The sequence below is a fragment of the Somniosus microcephalus genome, chromosome 9 (assembly GCF_052327205.1).
Source record: "Somniosus microcephalus isolate GS21.2 chromosome 9, FLI_Smic_1.0, whole genome shotgun sequence".
Taxonomy (NCBI): domain Eukaryota; kingdom Metazoa; phylum Chordata; class Chondrichthyes; order Squaliformes; family Somniosidae; genus Somniosus; species Somniosus microcephalus.
In genome coordinates, this window is record NC_140995.1 from 238132177 (window position 1) to 238149697 (window position 17521).

General features: G+C 45.5%; 1 protein-coding gene across 1 annotated transcript in view; it reads right to left on the reverse strand.

The window, feature by feature from the left end:
* The window catches only part of LOC147113152 (dynein axonemal heavy chain 8-like), a 1456516-nt gene that overhangs the window by 731787 nt on the left and 707208 nt on the right, over positions 1–17521 (reverse strand). Inside the window, exons 28-29 of the mRNA XM_085998053.1 lie at positions 7878–8000; positions 2974–3187 (exon numbers count right to left, since the gene is read on the reverse strand). Coding sequence (XP_085854179.1) covers positions 2974–3187; positions 7878–8000 — 337 coding nt within the window. The remainder of the gene's footprint in view (positions 1–2973; positions 3188–7877; positions 8001–17521) is intronic.

Genomic DNA, 17521 nt, shown 5'->3' on the forward strand with positions numbered 1-17521 from the left:
CTGATCTGCAACCTAACTCACATCCTGTAATACCTTTGGTTAACAAAAATCTAACAATCTCAGATTTAAATTAACAATTGATTTAGCATCAATTGCCATTTGCGGAAGAGTGTTCCAAACTTCTACCACCCTTTGTGTGTAGAAGTGTTTCCTAATTTAACTCCTGAAATGTCTGGCTCCAATTTTTAGACTATGCCCCCAAGTTCTACCAGCAGAAATAGTTTCTTTCTACCTACCATATCTGTTTCCTTTAATAGCTTGAAAACTTTGATCAAATCACCCCTTAACCTTCCAAATTCCAGGGAATACAACCCTAGTTTCTGTAATCTCTCCTCGTAATTTAACCTCTGGAGTCCGAGTATCACTCTGGTAAATCTACGCTGCACTCCCTCCAAGGCAAATATATCCTTCCTAAGGTGTGGTGCCCACAACTGCTCACAGTACTCAAGGTGTGGTCTAACCAGGGCTTTGTATAGCTGTAGCATAATTTCTACCCCCTTGTATTCTAACCCTCTAGATACTCACTGTTTTTAGCTTTTCACCATTTAGAAAGTACCCTGTTCTATCCTTTTTAGGTCCAAAGTGGATGACTTCACATTTGCCTACCTTGAAATCCATTTGCCACAGTTTTGGTCAACCACTTAATCTATCAAAATCTCTTTGTAATTTTATGCTTTCATCCACATTGCCGCCTATCTTTGTGTCATCGGCAAATTTGGATATGTGGCTTTCTATCCCATTAACTAAGTCGTTAATAAATACAGTGAATAGTTGCGGCCCCAACACAGATCCCTGCGGGACACCACTAGTCACATCCTGCCAATTAGAGTACCTGCCCATTATTCCTACTCTCCGTCTCCTGCCGCTCAGCCAATTTCCTAACCAGGTCAATAATTTGCCTTCAATTCCATGGGCTTCAACCTTAGTTAACAGTCTATTATGAGGGACTTTATCAAATGCCTTCTGGAAATCCATATAAATAACATCCATAGATATTCCCCTCTGCACTACTTTAGTCACCTCTTCAAAAAATTCAATCAGATTCGTCAGGCATGACCTACTTTTTTATAAATCCATGCTGACTTTCTCTGATCAACTGAAACTTTTTAAGGTGTTCAATCACCCTATCCTTAATTATAGACTCTAGTAATTTCCCGACAACAGATGTTAGGCTAACTGTATTTTATATGTTTCAATGAGATCAACTCTCATTCTTCTGAACTCCAGAGAGTATAGGCCCATTTTACTCAATCTCTCCTCATAGGACAACCCTCTCATCCCAGGAATCAATCTAGTGAACCTTCATTTCACCGCCTCCAAAGCAAGTATATCCTTCCTTAGGTACAGAGACAAAAACTGTACAGGTGTGTACAGTACTGCAGGTGTGGTCTCACGAAAGCCCTGTGCAATTGCAGCAAGACTTCCTTACTCTTATACTCCAACCGCCTTGCAATAAATACCAAATACCATTTGCCTTCCAAATTGCTTGCTGTACCTGCATGTTAACGTTCTGTGTTTCGTGTAGAAGGACACCCAAATCCCTCTGAACGCCAACATTTAATAGTATCTCGTCATTTAAAAAGTATTCTGTTTTTCTTTATTTCCTACCAAATAGAATAACCTCATTTCCCCACATTATACTCCATCTGCCAATGTCTTGCCCACTCACTTACCCTGTCTAAATCCCTTTGCAGGCTCTTTGTGTCCTCCTCACAGCTTACTTTCCCACCTAGCTTTGTATCGTCAGCAAACTTGGATACATTACACTCTTCATCTAAGTCCTTAATATAGATTTTAAATAGCTGAGGCCCCAGCACTGATCCTTGTGGCACCCCACTAGTAACAGCCTGCTAACCTGAAAATGACCCATTTATCCCTACTCTCTGTTTTCTGTCCTTTAACCAATCCTCTATCCATGCTAATATATTACCCCCAACTCCATGAGCCCTTGTCTTGTGCAACAATCTTTCGTGTGGCACCTTATCGAATGCCATTTGAAAATTCAAATATACTTCATCCATTGGTTCCCCTTTATCTACACTACTAGTTACATCCTCAAAAAACTCTAATAGATCTGTCAAAAATGATTTCACTTTCATAAAAACATGTTGACTCTGCCTAATCCTATTATAATTTTCTAAGTGTCCTGTTACCACTTCCATAATAATGGATTCCAGCATTTTCCCGATGACTAATGGTAGGCTCACTGGCCTGTAGTTCCTTGTTTTCTCTCTCCCTCCTTGCTTGAATAGCGGGTTACATTTGCTGCCTTCCAATCTGCTGGGACCATTCTAGAATCTAGGAAATTTTGGAAGATCACAACCAATGCATCCACTATCTCTGCAGCCACCTCTTTTAGAACCCTAGGGTGTAGACCATCAGGTCCAGGGAATTTGTCAGCTTTTAATCCCATTAATTTCTCCAGTATTTTTTCTTTACTAATGCAGGCTTTCCAGTAAGGCTTGCTCCATTTTAGTGGGATGATTGCACCAACCATAAGTATGGCAACATGGGCTACTTAACTCTTTAGTGCCTAAGCCACTGGTTTAATTCTTCTTTTGCACAAATTGAGTGCATTAGTGCTCAAACTGATGGCGATTTTGTAACAGACAGAATGGGTTGGTAAGCTCATGCTAAGCAGCAATTTCAACATTACTAGCAACCAGCATATGTTTACCACTCGCATTAGGCTCAATAACAACAGCAATTTTTAGGCTAATGTAACTATTCATAAAATGCGGTGTGAATAAAATTAATTGGATCTGCCCACTCAGTATTTGCGTTCATTGCTATTTTAACCCATTAGCAGATGAAATTTTCTGTTCAGCATTTAATTTCTGTCTGACAGTAAGCTGGCTTTAAAATTAGCAGCAGAGAATATTTGTAAGATAAGTACGATGCACAACAGCATAATGGTACCATTTGCTGCAAAGCTGGAATATTTGATAGAAACAAACCAGAGCTGAAAATTACCAAAGATTTTGTCAATTGAAGCATTGGCAGGGAGTGTACAGTTGAAGATTGTGAACTGTCTCTTTAAACGCTGTGGAATGTCATTGCGCCCTCCCCCTGGATGGATCATTGCAGCCATTAATTGCACATCAACAACTTTAGTAAAGTCTCCTGGTTTATCCAAGTTGTACATTCCATGCATTTCTACCATCTGACGAACTATTTCATTAGTAATCTGAAAGACAGAAGACAAGAGAAATGTTACTGCTTAACTTTTAGATAATTGTTGAACATATGACACTAACTCATAAGCTTGGATAAGCAAGGCCATTCTGCTCTTCTTAGCTCATCTATCCAGGAAAAAAACTATACTCCCCCCTATCACAGTATGCAGGATGATTCCATGTCCTCTATGGAGGATCTGTACATCCGCTCCCCCCAACCAATAACTGGCATGGTGGCAGCAAGTTAGCTGGGCCAGACTGCCCCGCTAGCAGCCAAGATGCAGCAGTCTATAGCCGGGCCCTCACAGGTTCGAGCAGTTTTTTTTATTCGTTCCTGGGATGCAGGCGTTGCTGGCAAGGCCAAGAAATTATTGCCTATCCCTCGTTGCCCTTGAGAAGGTGGTGGTGAGCCACCTTCTTGAACCGCTGCAGTCTGTGTGGTGAAGCTATTTGAAGCTATTCCCATAGTGCTGGTATGGAGGAAGTTCCAGGATTTTGACCCAGCGATGAAGAAGGAACGGCGATATACTTCCAAGTCAGGATGGTGTGTGACTTGGAGGGGAACTTGGAGGTGGTGGTGTTCCCATGCGCTTGCTGCCCTTGTTCTAGGTGGTAGAGGTCACTGGTCTGGGGGGTGCTGCCGAAGAAGCCTTGGCGAGTTGCTGCAGTGCATCTTGTAGATGGTACACACTGCAGACACAGTACGCCAGTGGTGGAGGGAGTGAATGTTTAAGGTGGTGGATGGGATGCCAATCAAGCAGGCTGCTTTGTCTTGGATGGTGTTGAGCTTCTTGAGTGTTGTGGGAGCTGCACTCATCCAGGCAAGTGGAGAGTATTCCATCACACTCGTGACTTGTTTCTTGTAGATGGTGGAAAGGCTTTGGGAAGTCAGGAGGTGAGACACTCGCTGCAGAATACCCAGCCTGTGACCAATTCTTTTTGCCACTGTATTTATGTGGCTGGTCCAGTTAAGTTTCTGGTCAATGGTGACCCCCAGAATATTGATGGTGGGGGATTTGGTGATGGTAATGCCATTGAATGTCAAGGGTTAGACACTCGCTTGTTGGAGATAATCATTGCTTGCCACTTGTGTGGCGCGAATGTTACCTGCCACTTATCAGCCCAAGCCTGAATATCGTCCAGGTCTTGTTGCATGCGGGTATGGACTGCTTCATTATCTGAGGAGTTGCGAATGGCACTGAACACTGTGCAGCCATCAGCAAACATCCCCACATCTGACCTTATGATGAAGGGAAGGACATTGATGAAGCAGCTGAAGATGGTTGGGCCTAAGACGCTGCCCTGAGGAACTCCTGCAGCGATGTCCATAATATGATAGAATTCTTCATTAAGATGGAGAGTGAAGTAGTTGACTCAGAGACTAGGGTTCTGAATTTAAATAAAGGAAACTACAATGGTATGAGGCGCGAGTTGGCTAGGATGGATTGGGGAACGTTACTTAAAGGGTTGACGGTGGATAGGCAATGGCAAACATTTAAAGAGTGCATGGATGAACTACAGAATTTGTTCATCCCTGTTTGGCATAAAAATAAAACAAAAAAGGTGACTCAACCATGGCTAACAATGGAAATTAGGGATAACATAAGATCCAAGGAGAGCACATATAAATTGGCCAGAAAAAGCAGCAAACCTGAAGATTGGGAGCAGTTTAGGATTCAGCAAAGGAGGACAAAGGGATTAATTAAGAGGGGGAAAATAGAATATGAGAGTAAGCTTTCAGGGAACATAAAAACTGACTGTAAAAGCTTCTGCAGATATGTGAAGAGAACATGATTGGTGAAGTCAAGCGTAGGTCCCTTGCAGTCAGAACCTGGGGAATTTATAATGGCAAACAAAGAAATGGCAGACCAATTAAATACATACTTTGGTTCTGCCTTCACAAAGGAGGACACAAATAACCTTCCAGAGATGTCGGGGAACATAGGGTCTAATAAGAGGGAGGAATTGAATGAAATCAGTATTTGTAGGGAAATGGTGTTAGGGAAATTGATGGCATTGAAGGCCGATAAATCCCCAGGGCCTGGTAATCTACATCCTAGGGTACTTAAGGAAGTGGCCCTAGAAATAGTAGATGCATTGCTGGTCATCTTCCAAAATTCTATAGACTCTGGAATAGTTCCCATGGATTGGAGGGTAGCTAATGTAACCCCACTATTTAAAAAAGGTGGTAGAGAGAAAAAAGGGAATTATATACCGATATAAGCCTGACATCGGTAGTGGAGAAAATGCTAGAGTCCATTATAAAATATGTTATAGCAGAGCACTTGGAAAACAGTGACAGGATTGGACAAAGTCAACACGGATTTACAAAAGGTAAATCATGCTTGACTAATCTACTGGAATTTTTTGAGGATGTAACTGGTAGAATAGATAAGGGAGAACTAGTGGATGTGGTGTATTTGGACTTTCAGAAGGCTTTCGATAAGGTCCCGCATAAGAGATTGGCGTGCAAAGTTAAAGCACATGGGATTGGGGGTAAGGTACTGACTTGGATAGAGAACTGATTGGCAGACAGGAAGCAAAGAGTTGGAATAAACGGGTCTTTTTCCAAGTGGCAGGCAGTGACTAGTGGGGTACCGCAGGGATCGGTGCTAGGACCCCAGCTATTCACAATATATATTAATGATCTAGACGAGGGAACTCGATGTAATATCTCCAAGTTTGCAGATGACACAAAGCTGAGTAGGCCTGTGTGCTGTGAGGAGGATGCAGAGAAACTCCAGTATGATTTGGACAGGTTGGGTGATTGGGCAGATGCATGGTAGATGCAGTATAATGTGGATAAATGCGAGGTTATCCACTTTGATGGCAAAAACAGGAAGACAGATTATTATCTGAACGGCAATAGATTGGGAAATGGGGAAGTGCAACGAGACCTGGGTGTCCTTGTGCACCAGTTGCTGAAGGTAAGCATTCAGGTGCAGCAGACGGTTAAGAAGGCAAATGGTATGTTGGCCTTCATAGTGAGAGGGTTCGAGTACAGGAGCAAGGATGTCTTGCTGCAGTTGTACAGGACCTTGGTGAGACCACACCTTGAGTATTGTACGCAGTTTTGGCCGCCTTATCTGAGGAAGGATGTTCTTGCCATGGAGGGAGTGCAGCGAAGATTCACCAGACTGATACCTGGGAAGGCAGGAATGTCGTATGAAGAGAGATTGGGTCGATTAGGCTTATATTCGCTAGAGTTTAGAAGATTGAGAGGAGATCTCATTGAAACTTATAAAATTCTAACAGGACTAGACAGACTAGATGCAGGAAGGATGTTCCCGATGGCAGGGGAGTCCAGAACCAGGGGTCACAGTCTAAGGATAAGGGGTAAGCCATTTAGGATTGAGATGAGGAGGAATTTCTTCACCCAGAAAGTGGTGAACTTGTGGAATTCTCTACGACAGAAGGCAGTTGAGGCTAACTTAATAAATATATTCAAGAAGGAGTTAGATATATTTCTTAAGGCTAAAGGGATCAAGGGATATGGGGAGAAAGCAGGGACAGGGTACTGAATTTGGATAATCAGCCATGATCTCATTAAATGGTGGAACAGGCTCGAGGGGCCAAATGTCCTACTCCTGCTCCTATCTTCTATGTTTCTATGTCCTGGGGCTGTGATGATTGACCTCCAAACACTACATCCGCTCCCCGCAACCATTAACTGCCATGGTGCCAGCAAGTTAGCTGGGCCAGACTGCCCCGCTAGCAGCTGAGATGCAGCAGTCTACAGCCGGGCCCTCACAGGTTCGAGCATCAGAAGTCATTGGCCAGGAGCATCTCACAGGTCCCAACATGAGGAACAGCAGTCTTCCAACAAGTTTGCTGAAGGCACTAGGTGAGGAAGCCGGAGCAGTAGTAGAGTTAGTGAAGCTTCTTTTACGAAAAACACTATTATGGGTGCGAAATAATTAATTTGTCATTACATTAATCACATTTGGCTCTTTTTTTTCTGCTTTGTGATTTAGTAGCAGCTTCTGAGTCTGCATTTTCAGTATGTTATTGGTATTTGTAGATATTGGTAGACTGTTGCAGGATAATTAAGTTGTGACAGCTACTCGAATGCCTTGCACAAACTTACAAGATCCTGTTTCTGTGATCAGACACCAGCTTGATATTAATGGAGTGGTAGACATTTTTAGGTACAAAAGTTGCTGACTGATGTTCCGGTGCCCTGGTGATCACATGTGTGCAGTCAGTGATGTCCTGGAGATGAGGAAAGCCTACATTGTTGTATATCCCAGAGCTCTTTTGTGTTGACTGTGATATCAATGGGGAAGGTGATGTACTGCTCAGCCCTGGCAAACAGGACACAGGTGACCAGTTTAATACAGCTGTGGACTGCAGACTGGGAGATGCGACCAACATTCTTTGTAGCAGACTAAAAGGAGCCGGTGGCAAAGAGATTAAAGGGCTTTCACAGCCACTGGCAAAGCATGACACCCTGGTCCAACAGGCAGCAAGTCTTGTTTCAGGAAAAAAGAGGACATTTTGGAAGCTCTGGTGTGGAAGATGGCACCATCAGAGCAGATGCGATGGAAGCAGAGAAACCCCAATATATGCAAATAGCACCAAGGTTGGAAGTTCACTTGGGGTCAGGAGAGCCCCTCTATGACAGGTGGAAGTCCTGGCCAGGCTGAGATACCACCAGTGGGTAAATCTAGGCTGAATTATTAAAAGTTCAAGTAAAGTTACCTGATCTCCCCACTCATTGATAACTGGCATGTTGATATCATCAACGAATATAGTCATTTTCCGTCCACTTGGAGGGCCATATGTACTCCCTACACGTTTTTCCACATAACTTTCAACAGTTCTCTGCAAAGATAACATTTATATATTTACATAAACCATTACTCTGCCATATCATTGTATCACAGTTACCTGCGAGCTTTGTCTTGAATTTGTGTCTGCTTTACAATCCTGATAAAATAGCTAATGGTGAATAATTTGGGATAGTGGTTGAATGCTATCCCATAGCACTGTATATGTATTCCGAACAACTAGACATGTATCGCCATTCCTTCAGTTGTCACTGTGCTGGTGTCCTGTGGTTCCCTATCTGGCATCGTTGTGGGGGGTATCGTCACCTTCGCGGAATGTAACACCCTTATTTAAAAAGGGTAGTAGGCAGAAGGCTGGAAACTATAGACCTGTTAGCCTAACATCTGTGGTTGGTAAAATGTTAGAGTCCATTATTAAGGAGACAGTAACGGGACATTTGGATAAACATAATTTAATAGGACAAACTCAGCATGGTTTCATGAAGGGGAAGTCATGTTTGACAAATTTGCTTGAGTTTTTTGAGGAAGTAACATACAGGGTGGATAAAGGGGAACCAGTGGACGTAGTGTATTTAGACTTCCAAAAGGCATTTGACAAGGTGCCACACAAAAGATTATTGCTCAAGATAAAAAATCACGGGATTGGGGGTAATATTCTGGCGTGGGTGGAGGATTGGCTCTCTAACAGAAAGCAGAGAGTTGAGATAAATGGTTCGTTCTCCGATTGGCAACCAGTAACTAGTGGTGTTCCGCAGGGGTCAGTGCTGGGTCCCCAACTCTTTACAATCTATATTAATGATTTGGAAGAGGGGACCGCGTGTAACATATCAAAGTTTGCAGATGATACAAAGATGGGATGGAAAGTAGTGAGTGAGGAGGACATAAAAAACCTGCAAAGGGACATAGACAGGCTAAGTAAGTGGGCAGAGATTTGGCAGATGGAATACAATACTGGAAAGTGTGAGGTTATGCACTTTGGCAGGAAAAATCGTAGAGCAAGTTATTATCTTAATGGCAAGAAACTGGAAAGTACTGTAGTACAAAGGGATCTGGGGGTCCTGGTGCACGAAACTCAAAAAGTTAGTATGCAGGTGCAGCAAGTGATCAAGAAGGCCAATGGAATGTTGGCTTTTATTGCTAGGGGGATGGAATATAAAAACAGGGAGGTATTGCTGCAGTTGTACAAGGTATTGGTGAGACCGCACCTGGAATACTGCATACAGTTTTGGTGTCCATACTTAAGAAAATACATACTTTCTCTCGAGTCAGTGCAAAGAAGGTTCACTCGGTTAATCCCGGGGATGAGGGGGTGGTCATATGAGGAGAGGTTGAGTAGATTGGGACTCTACTCATTGGAGTTCAGAAGAATGAGAGGCGATCTTATTGAAACATGTAAGATTGTGAAGGGGCTTGATCGGATGGATGCGGTGAGGATGTTCCCAATGATGGGTGAAACTAGAACATAAGAACATAAGAAATAGGAGCAGGAGTAGGCCAATCGGCCCCTCGAGCCTGCTCCGCCATTCAATAAGATCATGGCTGATCTGATCGTAACCGCCAATCTACTATCACAGAACCATCTCCTGAATCTAACAGAATTAGACACACGAAATAGGAGCAGGATCAGGCTACACGGCCCCTGGGCCCGCTCCGCTACCCACAGGGCCATGACCGATCCGAACCTAGACTCATGTCCAAATTCCTGCCCGCTCCCCGTAACCCTTAATTTCCTTTACTTCTAGGAAACTGTCTATTTCTGTTTTAAATTTATGTAATGATGTAGCTTCGACAGCTTTTTGGGGCAGCATATTCCATGGACCTACCACCCTCTGAGTGAAGTAGTTCCTCCTCATCTCAGTTTTGAAAGAGCAGCCCCTTATTCTAAGACTATGCCCCCTAGTTCTAGTTTCACCCATCATCGGGAACATCCTCCCCGCATCCACCTGATCCAACCCCTTCACAATCTTATATGTTCCAATAAGATCGCCTCTCATTCTTCTGAACTCCAATGAGTAGAGTCCCAATCTACTCAACCTCTCCTCATATGTCCATCCCCTCATCCCCGGGATTAACCGAGTGAACCTTCTTTGTACTGACTCGAGAGCAAGTATGTCCTTTCTTAAGTATGGACACCAAAACTGTACGCAGTATTCCAGGTGCGGCCTCACCAATACCTTGTACAACTGAAGCAATACCTCCCTATTTTTATATTCTATCCCCCTAGCAATGAAAGCCAACATTCCATTGGCCTTCTTAATCACTTGCTGCACCTGCATACTAACCTTTTGAGTTTTGTGCACCAGGACCTCCAGATCCCTTTGTACTTCAGTACTTTCCAGTTTCTTGCCATTAAGATAATAACTTGCTCTACGATTTTTCCTGCCAAAGTGCATAACCTCACACTTTCCAGTATTGTATTCCATCTGCCAAATCTCTGCCCACTTACTTAGCCTGTCTATGTCCCCTTGCAGGTTTTTTATGTCCTCCTCACTCACTACTTTCCTCACTACACACTAGGGGGCATAATCTTAGAATAAGGGGCTGCTCTTTCAAAACTGAGATGAGGAGAAACTTCTTCACTCAGAGGGTGGTAGGTTTGTGGAATTTGCTGCCCCAGAAAGCTGTGGAAGCTACATCATTAAATAAATTTAAAACAGAAATAGATAGTTTCCTAGAAGTAAAGGGAATTAAGGGTTACGGGGAGCGGGCAGGAAATTGGACATGAGTCTAGGTTCGGAATGGTCATGGCCCTGTGGGTAGTGGAGTGGGCCCAGGGGCTGTGTAGCCTGGTTCTGCTCCTACTGTGTTCTAATTCTGTGTTAGATTTCAGGAGATGGTTTTATTCCTGTTCCTGGCTGGGGTGGAGATCGCCTTTACAGAAGGTAAGTACTGTAGAAAATATAGGGACAGAGTGATCTCCTGGAAGAATTTCGATTGCCTAGATGGGTCGGAGAGGAATTTCCCAGATTTTTTTCTCCCAAATTGGCCATTGGGTCTTTTATCTGGTTTTTCGCCTCTCCCGGGAGATCACATGGGTTCGGGTGGATGGAGAGTGATAGAAGATTTGAGGTTAGGATCAGATCAGCCATGATCTTATTGCATGGTGGAGCAGGCTCGAGGGGCCGATTGGCCTACTCCTGCTCCTATTTCTTATGTTCTTATGTTCTTATTTGGGGTGCTTTCTCAGGGCAACTTGGAACGAGCAATAAATGTAGCTTTGCCAGTGTTGCCCATATTCCAAGAACTAATAAAAATAAATTGAAAAGCAACCAGGTCAAGTATATGTTGTGATTGGCTTATGCCTGCTTAAAGCATTGTCCTCCACCCCTATTCAATCAGATTGAGAGATAAGAATGCATAGTAAACTTAGTAAACAGGAGCCAAGCTATAATATTCACAGATATGAGGTTAAAGTTGTAGTTAAAGAAAGAAAAGAAAGATTTGCATTTATATAGAGCCTTTCATGACTGTAGGACGTCCCTAAGCACTTTACAGCCAATGAAGTACTTATTGAAGTGTAGTCACTGTTGTAATGCAGGAAACGCAGCAGCCAATTTGTGCACAGCCACTCCCACAAACAGCAATATGATGAGGACCGAACAATCTGTTGTTAGTGATGTTGATTGAGGGCACCCAGGGCAGTTACCAGTAAATTGTGTTGTTGAGCAATTGTAATAACAAACTAGAGTCTCATATGAGAGTAACTATTTTAGTCAGGCCGGAATTTTGCCGGTGCTCAGCAGACGGGATCAGTGGCAGGTCGGCAGTGAAATTTGATTTGATTGATAGCGGGTCAGGAACTCGCTGTCAATTCGTGCACATTTGCCTTTCCCAATGTCGGGTCTGCCGTGGCGGGGGACCTAATTTAAACAATTATTGGCTTATTGACAAGCCCTTAAGAGTGAATTTAACCTTACCTTTTGACTTTAACAGCTCGCCCACAATTCCTGGACCCCATCTGTTAATCTGAGGTGGAAGTTGAGTGGCCATTGAATCAGCTGATGAGTGACAACTTAAAATGTAGCATAAAAGGTCCCACTTCACACCTGTTCACTTTCCAAGCACAGAGGGTGTTGCTTTATCCCTTTGGAACATAGATTGAGCTTTATGTAGGCTGCAAGTGTTTGGAGCAAACTCTCCACCCAGAGTCACCTCATTGCAGCAACCTCTCTCACCAGTGACAGCTTGTTTCTATCATCTCAACTTCAACTGTTATCTACTCCATCAGCATGGGTGGTACTATTTACACTGTCTCACATTGGTCCTCAGACTCTGACCACAATGAGCCCCAACACCAGCAGCAACAGGCACACCAGCAGCAACAGCAACAACAACACCAACAACCTTCTCCACAATCAACTTGATGCTGCACAGGACAGAGGGCATCAGCACCCGACCACATTGCTGCCCGGGAGGCCAGATTTACTTCACTTGATGCTGTACACCCTGGTTGCCACATGATGCGCCAAGTTGGCACCACCCCACACCAACAACATCAACTTGTATTTATATAGCGCCTTTAATGTAGTAAAGCATCCCAAGACACTGCACAGGAGTATTGTAAGACAAAAAATTTGATGCTGAGCCACATAAGGATAAATTAGGGCAGGTGACCAAAAGCTTAGTCAAAGAGGTAGGTTTTAAGGAACGTCTTAAAGGAGGAAAGAGAGGTAGTGAGGCGGAGAGGTTTAGGCAGGGAATTCCAGAGCTTAGGGCCTAGGCAACAGAAGCCATGGCATTACCCGGCCAATTAGAGGAAGCGGGTCTGGTGACGTGATTTGATGACGTGTCATCAGCCGGTTTCCTTAAAGGGACCATGTCAAAAATTAGTTTGACATTTGTGCTGTCAGCGTTCTACAGCATTGAGGTGCTGCAAACACTGACAATGACTGTACAAAGGCACAGGGCTGCACAGGGCTCTCCCATGGCTCCCTCCATATGCATATGGAGGGAGTCACAGCACGCAGGGAGGTCCTCTTCCCTTCCAATGGGTGGAACAGACCTCCCCAGGAGATCAACACAGCCTGGTTGCACATTGCACAGGAGGGCACAAACAGGGATGTGGTCAGGAGGATCTGGGTGCAGTGCCACAAACGTTTCAATGACCTCAGTAGATCACGAAACATTAGTACAAAGCCACACTCAACCTCATCCTGCTGTGTCTCTCATCATCTCACCATCACTCTGCCTTCCCTACCCTACTCCTGCACATCCTTACTCACACCAACTTACCTTGCACCTCCACCCATCCCTCTCTATCTATATCATCACATTCCCATCTCACTAGCCACCCCTCACACTCATCCTCACACTCATCCTAGTGTAATCATACCAACTAACAACACACAACTTTTCGTCCTTGGACAGATTTGTGTACACCTTTGGAAGTGGCTTAGTGAGTTGCAGTGAATGGTGAGACATAACGGTACCCCCCACAATGGTGATGAGTGTGAAGGCATAGCTTGGGCATTGTAGGGATGCTTTATGGTGTTGGTGTGGGGTGGTGCCAACCTGGCACATCATGTGGCAGCCAGGGTGTACAGCATCAACTGAAGTAAATCTGGCCATGGTGAGGCCATCCCTGGCCTCCCGGGCAGCAATGTGGTTGGGTGCTGATGCCCTGTGTCCTGTGCAGCATCAGTTGATTACGGAGAAGGTTGGTGTTGTTGTTGGTGCTGCTGGTGTGTCTGGTGCTAATTGATCATGGTGGGATTCTGAGGACCAAGATGAGAGAGTATAAAGGGCACCCATGCTGATGGAATAGATGACAGGTGAAGTCGAGATGATAGAAGCAATCTGCCAATGGTGAGAGAGGTAATGAGGTCAGACTGGATGGAGACTTGTGTAAAGACTTGCAGCATGGTGAATCTGTTGTGGAAATGCAGTGAGGAAGAGCTTGTGGCTGAGGGAAGATATCTCTGTAAGGTGGAAGCTTTTACTGTACATTTGAAGCTGTCAACTCAACAGCTGATTCAATGGCCACTGAACTCCCGCCTCAGCTTGACAGACTTGGTCCATGACCAGCATGGACCCCATGGGCGAGCTGTCAAATGCAGGTGGTGAGCTGAAATTCATTCTTAAGTAGCTCTAAACAAGCTACTAATTACCTGAATTGGGTCCCCCGCTGTGAACCTGCTGCTGCGTGTCAGGTCTGGTCAGCGCTGACAGACCCGATATCTGGTAAAGGTGCTTGATGGTGGGTTCACAGCGGGGTCCCAACCCGTTGGGGAAGAAAAACACTTTCCCACCCGACCCGCCACTGATCACGCCCACTGACCCCCCTCAAAATCCAGCCCAGTGTATTAGCATCACTCAACACAGTTTTTGTGTCATGTCTTATTAATTTACTAGAATTGGTTGGAAGAAGTTACTAGGTTAGTGGATGAGTGTACCCAGTAGACATTATTTTCAGAAAGCCTTTGATAAGCTATCGCATAACAGGTTACTCTACAAGACAAACTTTTGTGGAATTGGGGGCCATGGGAATGATTCCTAGGTTAAAAAACTTTAGTTACTCAGAGAGGTTAAAAAGCTTTGTCTATTCACTTTAGAGATGCACAGACAGAGGTGATTTGATAGCAATATATGAAATAGTTAATAGATTATATTGCATTCCTATTGATAGATTATTCTATGATTCAATTTCATTTTAATAGATTGCGGAAGACCAGAGGTCATGTGTAAAAGTTACGCAAAGGTAGGGCTAGGTTAGATGTTCGGCAGTTCATCTTTTACCAGAGAATAGTAGGTCTTTGCAACAAGTTGCTGGCTGATGTGGTGAGTGCTGACTTTCAGCAAACCTTCAAAAGAGTACTGGACCGGCTCCTGGCTGAGGCAGAGATTACGCCTTATAAAAAGTAGCTGAAATACCAGGGACTATAAGCATAGACATTGTGGTCTCCTGGATTCATTTTCAACCACCTAAGGGGGACGTGGAGGAATTATGCAGATTTGTTTTGCGAACTGGATTTATAACTGTTTTTTCCTCCCCCAGGAGATTACATTGCTACTGATAGGTAGGGGGTGTCACGCATCACGGCTGTGTAGGGCAGGCTTGAAAGACCAGATGGTCTTTTTCTGCACGTTCATTTTCATATGTACTTCAAATATATGTATATACGAAAGTGGTTGGGCAACAATAGGAAAAGTTTTGTAGAGACTGGAGGGTGTAAAATTGGCTCGCGCCCCCTTGGGGTGCTAACTTCGCCACTTTTAGCGCCCTGAAAAAGTTAGCGACCCCACGCCCGAAATTCAGTGGTAGCACCCCAAGCAGGAGGCGGGGTGCTACTGGAAGTGCACCCCTCCCTCTTGGGGCGCTCCCATGGAATATCGCGGCGCTACACGCTGTATCGCTACGCGCGCCGGCACCTAGCACCATGTTACTACAGGCCTCCCTCCCCGATTAAAGGGGAGGGGCCTAGTGCTGCGCGCACTGGGGCCTTGCTGGGCCACCAGGGAGTGGAGTGCCGGCAAAAGAGCCCGGCACTCAAGAGGCAGCAGGAGGCCAGAGGGGGCAGGTGCTGGCAGGTGGCCCAAAAAAAATGGCCGCCCGGCACCTGCCCTTTAATTATCACCGCCCCAGCTGCAGGAATGCCCCCATGACCCTCTTAGACATAGCTTCTGGCGGTAGGTCAGGGGGCGCAAGCCAAATTTGCGGCTGGGGCGCGAGTGGGGCACTGCGCACGCCGATGACATCATCGCTGGAGGTGCAGGACCAGGTGCGCTACCTGCTACCACCGCCGCTAACCTCCCGCTGATTTTTGCGGGAGGCAATAGTGGCGCTGCGTCCGGGCGCTAGTTGCTTTGCGTCCCATTAGCACCCCCTCGGGGGGCTACCGCGGCACTAAGCAACCGAATTTTTCCCCCCAGGTGTGATAAATAACAATCTAAAATTCCACAGGTCCATACTCTATGGAAATGAAATTCCTTCGCTGGCAGAGAGCAAAAAATTGAGTTTCATCTAGGGGAGGGAGCCCGTCAGAACCCGGAACCTCTCCATCCCATCCAGGGGAGGGTGATTCTTCTGCCTGCTTCTCTTCTGCTTGACAGGGACTTTGGAGGCTTATCATGGGAAATGGGAGGGGGTTCCAAGTCTACCCTGGAAATTATGGCCCAACACCCTCCTACAGGCCCAGTGGAATCAACAGCAGCTGAGCTGGCTTAGATCCGATACTGGATCTTAGGACTGCAACGAATCAAAATAATCAATCTCAGTGGTGATCGATCAACTCTACAATTATGGTACTTTGCTCCCTTTGGAGCATTATGTGAAAAAAAATTGTTGTCTTTAGTCATTGTTAGTTCTCAGGATCCTCCTGTTGGAATGGCTGGATGTTGCTCCAACTTCCAATGTTACAAGAGCATAGAGGCCTGGGTCACCCAACCCAACTATGGAAATTAGGAGTTTTTGGCTTTGCTGTTGGCACATGGAAACAAGGGGGAAAAATTTGGTTGCTTTGCACCGCGGAGGGGGTGCTAACGGGATGCAAAGCAACTAGTACCTGGGCAGAGCATCTAGTACCTCAAAATTCAGCGGGAGGTTAGCGCCGGCGGTAGCCGGTAGCGCCTTGCGGCGCTGCGCCTCCTCGTCGTGCACCACACCCTGCTCATGCCCCGGCCGCAAACTTGGCTCGCGCATCCTGACCTACCGCCTGACGCTATGTCTGGGTGGTGCTTTTGTGGCCGGGTTGGCGATAATTAAAGTGCAGGTGCCGGGCAGCCATTTTTTTTGGGCCACCTGCCAGCACCTGCCCCCTCTCGCCTTCTGCTGCGGGGTGCCGGCCGCGATCGCTCTTTTGCCGGCACCCCGCTCTCTGGTGGTCCAGCAGGGGCCAGTGTGCGCTGCGCTAGGGCCCGTCCCTTTAATCAGGGAGGGAGGCCTGCTGTACCGCAGTGCTATGTGCCAGCGTGTGTGGCGCTGCTTCACATGGTTCCGCGATATTCAATGGGAGTGCCCCAAGAGAGAGAGGGGGAGCGCTTCCAGTAGCACCCCGCCTCCCGCTTGGGATTCTACCAGTGAATTTTGGGCGCGGGGGCGCTAACTTTTTCGGGGTGCTAAAAGTAGCGCCCTGCCGAAGTTATCGCCCCAAAGGGGGCGCAAGCTAATTTTCCCCCCAACACTCCAATTTATTTATGCTGACAAATGGTGCCACAGAAGTTTGAGGCCTTGGTTTCTTTAACTGAAAGTTTATTTTCTAATCAAAAATATGGAAACATTTCTAAAATTTTACAGTGATCTGTAACATGAGGTCTGCAGGCAGGATGACTCCATGAGGTGTGTTTACACACGGGAATGCCAGGTATAATAGAAGGGATAAGCTCTTATGCTCCTAAATTCCTCGACTATTACTTCTTAGGCTTCCTAAGGAATTTATAAAAGATTTTGGTGGTCTTCGGGGTCCAGGGCGCTTGTCTGGCCTGGATCTCACTGATGGGTCCACATATATCCTTGTGGAGGCTGGTGTGCCTTCATTCCACACCAGTTCCCACAGCTCGACATTTAGGGATTTCAAGGGTTAAGTTACGAGGAGAGATTACACCAATTCGGGTCGTATT